At 43.0% G+C, this 6,595-nt stretch overlaps 1 protein-coding gene across 1 annotated transcript; it reads left to right on the top strand.

Moving 5' to 3' along the window:
* The first annotated feature begins 180 nt into the window (after positions 1-180).
* Positions 181-5,427, top strand: dusp26 (dual specificity phosphatase 26). The gene is made up of 4 exons (XM_075455706.1): positions 181-620; positions 766-949; positions 3,302-3,513; positions 4,114-5,427. Exons 2-4 carry the CDS (start codon positions 771-773, stop codon positions 4,323-4,325), a joined length of 603 nt encoding a protein of 200 aa, XP_075311821.1. The 5' UTR covers positions 181-620; positions 766-770; the 3' UTR covers positions 4,326-5,427.
* The last annotated feature ends 1,168 nt before the right edge of the window (positions 5,428-6,595 follow it).

Raw genomic sequence — 6,595 nt, 5'->3', positions numbered from 1 at the left:
CATAATCCTGGTTAAACTCAATCTTATTGTTGTGTGATTGAAAAATAGAACCGAAAACTTTGACTTCAGGTTGCTTTATCGTGTTTTGCTGAATGAAGTTTCCATATTTGGCCGGCAGGGGGCGACTGAGCGTCACAGGAGCGCCATTGACATTAAAGGCAGAAATAACCACCATTTTTTCAGTAGGATCGTCGAGAACATAGAAGACAGAAGGTCTGGTGAAGTTTTTCTGTGCATCTTGAGTAAAACACACCTCAAGAGTCGCTTTGAACAGAGAGCCACGTCTTGTGGAGTAACGCGTCACAACGAGGACTTGTTGAGAAGATGGAGACGCGGTGGCGGCTGGGGGGGAAGATGTCCGGTGGATGCTGAGCAGCAGCTGGAGCATCACATTCCCATCCTTCCCATCTCTCCCATCCTTCCTCCCACAGAAAGCAAATGAGTCAACATGGCCGCGGAGCAGCTCATCCTGCAGAGCCTCTGAGATAGCCTACAGAATAAAAGAATAACTCAGGGCAAGAAAAACTCTTCACGTGGAAATTCAGGACCGCTCGATGTTATTTCTAAGCTCAAACACAAATAGACACTCGGCCAAGTTTTCACCAGGAGGAAAGCTACAGGTAAATATAATCTAATGGGAATAGTGGCTGGCTGGATCTGATCGATAACCCTGAAATCAGTTGAGCCTGTCCGTAGGCTACTCTTCCAGTCGTGTTTGCGATGATATTCTCAGTAATTATGAGGCGATTCGGTCTGTTTTTGCAGATTAAATGGCGTTCATGTCCCGGTTTTCCCGGTCACGGAGCAGTTCCAGGTCTCCGAACCGAAAAGACTCGGAGCGCGCGTCCCCGACGCTGAGCGTGTCGGAGCTGGAGCGGCTGCTGTACACGGGCAAGACGGCCTGCAACCACGCGGACGAAGTGTGGCCGCGACTCTACGTCGGAGACCAGTGAGTTTGGGCTGAGCAAGTTCCAGTGGCGATTCTAGAGATTTATACATGGGGTGGCAGAGGGGTGGCAGGCATATATTGTAGGGTGGCAATTTTTTTTAGGAAGCCCATCATGTTTGCACCTTACGCCGCAGCAAATTCCTAGTTAGTGAACACTGTTCACTAACAATGGCAATAAAAACGAATTCTGATTCTGATTCTGATTCTGATTACTTTGTACTTTATATGGACCCATATACAACAGTTTTTTCAATAATGATAAATTCAATATTTTGTCTACATACATGAGCATTCCACTTTTTAGTACATTAAAACAGTGTTTCCTTTGGGATTATTGTAGCAGAAATGTTGCTCATCCCAAGCAGGGGGTCCTAGAGGCGGGCCGACCGGGCAGGCGCTGGGGCGCCATCACGGGGTGAAAAAAAAAAAACACCTGTCAAAAAAACAAACAAAAAAAACAAACATAGCACCTGATTGTATTTTAACTGCCTTAACCCCTTAGCATTCCTAGTGATTTGCCTGAAGGAACGCCTGAAAACTGCATTTTTCCTTAAACGATCACTGTAGATTTTTCTACGTTCGCCTAGATTTAAAAAAAAAAGAATGTGCCATGAAACAGGCTTGTAATAGCTAAAAGGCCTTAAAGATGGACTCAAACAGTGTCAACAGGTCCTAGAAATGTTTTTATTCCATATTTAATATCTGTATCTCAAAATATGAGATTATACACCCTTTTCTGTATGGATATGTCTAGGGGACTTTGTACAGGGCCATTTGGAAAATGATAAAAAATAATATTAAAAATAATTACAAAATAATTAAGGGGGGGTTGGGGGCGCCAGCACCGGGTTTCGCCGGGCGTAAATCAGTGTCGGACCGCCACTGATCCCAAGCAGGCCTTCTGCGGGGGGCATATCCCCCCGGTCGAAAATGTTGAACATTGTTAATTCAATCTAATCAATCTGAGGCACTTTGAAAGCAAAATCAAGCCATAGGAATGATTTAGAAATGTGAGGACTTCCCAGCACTTTACAAAATTCCAGCATTATTCTAGAAGTAAAGCCCTCCCTCAAAGGCCTGCCTGCCAAAGCATTTTGTGAGTGTATGTGTACAGAATAGGTTAGACAGGTTTGTGAGAACAATTTCTTTATTTTTCCCCCATTAACAATAACAATAACAAAACATGTATATCAACTGATTGCTATACAGTATCAAATTCCGAACTTCCGAAGTTCTCAATACACGTTTTAAATCCGAGCTGCAGGTTGAAGGCCAACAGTGAGACTGTTAATGCCCAGTGGCTGTGGCCTGTTAAGGGGTCCATAAGACCCTGCTGTTGTCTTGTGTACCCTGTATCCTACAAAGTCCTGCGCATCCAGACTTCCTGAACATTTGCTGCTTTAATGGATAAGTTAACCAGAAAACTCAGTTTAATGGTAAAATGGCAAAAATGCTTGTGACACGTCCACCCAAACTGACCAGCGGTTTCTCTGCAGAAATGACGGCCTGGTCCACTTTGTTCCACTATCAGTTTCTGAAGGTGGTAACTCTGATTAGGTTCACCTCTACAGTAGAGTTGAGTCTTTGGGTACAGTTGAACAGTCAAGCTTTTCATTGAAGTTGTTAAAAATGTTCCAAATATGGTAGGAGGAATTTGTAAGGACTAAAGAAAAGAGAATAATGCTTAGAGCAACAGTAGAGAAGTATGTGAACCTTCAAGCTATGTGCTTCTGGGTCATTTTTTTTCAGCGCCACGACATGCACCAACAACTAAATAACAACACACTTTCATCATTACAAGTAGAGACCGGAGACAACACGATGGGAGGAAAAGAGATTAAGACGTGGGACAAGAATAAACAGCAGATTGGATCTTACTGCTGGAAAGAGCTCGGAGATGGACTCAGATTTAGCTTTGTTGTATTAGAAATAAAAAAAATTTGATAAGCCACACCTTTGTGTTTATTGCTTACCCAGCTGTCATCGAAGACTGAAATAAGAAAAACACATCGGTGTCATTTAAAGGCTTGGGAGTCTTCAGTGTAGAAAAAAAGTCAGGGCAAATAAAACCTGTTCATGTGCGTCCTAACGTTAGACTGCAACTGTAGGATTTCATAAGAGATGGGGAGACAGTACAGACAGTCTTTAGCTTAGGTTGTGTTATTGTTCCACAACTTCTGAATTTCCTGAACACGAAATGGTAAAAAAACAGTCTGAAGTCCGAGGCTTGTTTTACTTTTGAAACTTCTTCTACTTTTGCCTTTTAAGTTTCTACAAGTCATTTAATCAAACATGGCCTTCTGATCGGCCTTTTGTTTATTACTGAGCCGTAAAAGCCCCTCTTCTCTGCAGAGACATCGCATCGGATCGCCGTGAGCTGGCCAAACTTGGCATTACACACATCCTGAACTGTGCACAGAGCAAGTGGCGCGGTGGAGCCGAGTATTACGCTGGAATGAACATCACCTATCACGGCATCGAGGCTCACGACTCCCCGACTTTCGACATGAGTGTTAACTTCTATCCTGCTGCTGAGTTTATCCACAAAGCCCTCACTACTGGAGGTAAGTCTGTGCATCTGTGTGGGGCTGAGTACAACACAAATATACATGGGGTTAATCTTATGTTTGACATAAACCTTTAGCACTGTTGATTCATGGTGATAATGACGAGTGGAATAAGAAGACCCCAAAGAAAGAGAAAAGCCACCCAAAGAGAATCATAAACAATCATAAAGAGATTCGTGGCAACTGCAAAGAAACTCAAAATGACCACAAGACTCACTGCATCATTGAAACTGAGAAATGAATAGGAGCCAAATCTAAAAAAAAGTCTTAAAACGCCTACAAAGATACTCAAAATGACTACAAACAGACTCAAAATCATCACAAAGAGACTCAAAATGACCACAAGACTCACTACATCATAGAAACTAAAAAAATAATATGGAGATAAATCTAAAAAAAGTTTTAAAATGCCTACAAAGAGACTCAAAATGACTACAAGACTCACTAAATCACAGAAACTGAGAATGAATACAAAGACAAACCAAAAAAAAAGTTCAGTCTTAAAATAGGCAGTTGTCAGAAGGCTAACTGTGTTATTTTGAGTCTGTGTTGCATGACTCTGCAGTAAATCCAACGTGTTCACTGTTATGTGTGCAGGTAAGGTGCTGGTCCACTGCACTGTGGGAGTGAGCCGCTCAGCCACTCTGGTGCTCGCCTACCTGATGATCAGACAAAACCTCACGCTGGTGGAGGCCATCAGAACCGTGAAAGACCACCGCGGCGTCACCCCTAACCGAGGTTTCCTCCGTCAGCTCAACGGCCTGGACGGCATCCTGAGGGAGAGCCGGAAGACGTCACCGCAGAGCTGAAAACACACTCAGCACACCCCGGGCCTGAGGTGTCATCCAGGCACACTGAGGGAGGTTCTGGGACCAAACCAGGAGCAACGTGTCACTTCCAGGTGGCGTGGTGGCTCTGAGGTGCAACAGGTGGAAGGAGGCTTTGACCAATAGTAGGATATTCACACCCAGTTCATTCATTTAGTTAAATCTGTTCATTTGAGGTGGGATACAGCTGGTGCACAGGAAGATATCTCTCTCGTGAGGACCCGAGCCCTTTAAGACATGCAGGATATGCTCCGCATGCAGCACTCTTTATACCCGAGAAAATTCTAACGGCAAGGTCAACCAAGTTTTTATAAAACATCAGGGAAACCCTCAGAGGAACAACAGAGGGTACCTCTTCCAGGTCAGATTTCCAAATTCCTCTCTGAATATTTACCTTTTTAATTCAATGTCGCATGCAGCAGCCAATAGGGCTCATAGAACACCAACACATGAGTGTACAGCTGTGCTTCTCTGTACTTTAGACCTCCAGCTTCCAATCTGGGGTGCAGGAACACAGCTGGGTTAAAGAGAAGCAGATTCTACACTCAATAGTGGCGCATCATGTATTAAGTATGAAGGATACTGGATTACAAAATGGCACCTCATTTGAACAATCTGCAGGTCATAAAGTTCACATTGAATTACCTAAACAATATCAGATTTGGTTATGTATGCATTACATGACGAGTAAGCATCACTGAGCTGTAAAGAGTTACAAACACAGCAGGTCGGGCGGGACCTTTGGTTTCAGAGATTGTTTTACTTAAAGTTTCAGTGCGTAAAGAATGAACCCATTGAGGCCGGGAAAGCATTGCCACATTTCTACCTTTAAAGCCGGGGGCGCTGTTGCGTTATTCTACCTTTAAGGCCGGGAAAGCGTACACGTCTTTTTTCCTGTAAGGGTTGTTTTGCACCAATTTTCTTCAGATACTTTTATTTTCTTACATTTCTCCATACTTGGCCTACCTGGGGTTGAAAGTCTCGATAAATGCACAGCGTTTTAGCGGGCATATACCGGCTTTCGGCGAGTGTGACTCATATTTTGAGCGACAAAAAAAAATATATAAATATATATATATATATATATATATATATATATATGTTAGATTGATTCTTTAATTGGAAGCTCAAGAACAAGCCGGAGTAATCTCAAGTTAAATGAAGTCTTTATTTCTGGCAACAAATGAAGTATCTCAGCGCTGGACTCGGTATGACAGAACTCTCGCAGGAAATCCGTCAGACAGAAATATTTTAATATTTCAAGATCACAATAATCTTCCAATTTAGAACTACAATAAAAAAAAGAAAAAAAAAAAGAACACAAATAAAATACACTTCAATTGGATACTTTTTAAATCCACAGCGCCCCCGGCTTTAAAGGTAGAAATGCGGCAATGCTTTCCCGGCCTAAATGGGTTAAGGAAATCTATTGGTAGACATGAAATATCTGAACAAAGCCCTAGTATCAGCCCCCCGGCCACAGCAATGATTGTGGGAAGTGAGTTGCTCCCCAAACCAAGAGAATTGAAGCATTTCAGGATCTTGAGTGAGGAGTGGATTGGGGCAGCGTCTCCAGAAATCCAGACTGCTGTGGTTCAGAATGAGCTCAGCTGGAAGGTGAAGCTTTGGATCTATGTTCCAGGTCTCAGGTATGGACATAAGAGTGGGTATATAACTGAAGGAAAAGAGATTTTGGATACTAGCAACTAAAACAAGCTATCTCTACAGGTGGGTGTGCCCACCCTAAGAGATCGGATGAGGGGCTGACATCTGGAGTAGAGCTGCAGGTCCTAGGTGTTGTAAAGAGTCCGTTGATTTGTCTGGATGCCTTCCTTTGGAGGTTTTCCTGGTGTGCCCATATCTCATCTGGCTTGGGAGTGCCTTGGGAAAAGCTAGGAAGCGTTGCTGGGGAGAGGGATATGTGGAATACTTTGCCGAGCCGACCCTATTGTTACCAAGACTCAGCTTTGCATAACTAGAAGAAAATGGACAGATAGTATTTTCATTACCTTAGAACTAACCATTTCTGCACAAAAACGTCACAGGTCTATCTCCTTTCCCTTTGCTATGTTTTCTCCCTGCTGTCTACTGGGCAAATAGAGACATTTCTGGAAATTGAATGACAACATAGATGAAATAGTCTCATCTAAATGGTAGATTATTCACAGTATTTTACCACTGCCTCCCAGTTCCACCAGTAAAATCCTGTCAGTGTTTGTAGTGGCCTAACTGACTTACAATCAATAATTACA

The sequence above is a fragment of the Odontesthes bonariensis genome, chromosome 22, assembly GCF_027942865.1.
Source record: "Odontesthes bonariensis isolate fOdoBon6 chromosome 22, fOdoBon6.hap1, whole genome shotgun sequence".
NCBI lineage: Eukaryota > Metazoa > Chordata > Actinopteri > Atheriniformes > Atherinopsidae > Odontesthes > Odontesthes bonariensis.
Note: the sequence above shows the minus strand (reverse complement) of the source record. Positions and strands in the feature narration are given on the sequence as shown.

Bases quoted from the DNA above. Each gene is read 5' to 3' on its own strand.
- dusp26 (XM_075455706.1), top strand. From the start codon at position 771: ATGGCGTTCATGTCCCGGTTTTCCCGGTCACGGAGCAGTTCCAGGTCT. The intron at 950-3,301 runs GTGAGTTTGGGC...TCTTCTCTGCAG, and splicing joins CGACTCTACGTCGGAGACCA to AGACATCGCATCGGATCGCC. The intron at 3,514-4,113 runs GTAAGTCTGTGC...TTATGTGTGCAG, and splicing joins CAAAGCCCTCACTACTGGAG to GTAAGGTGCTGGTCCACTGC.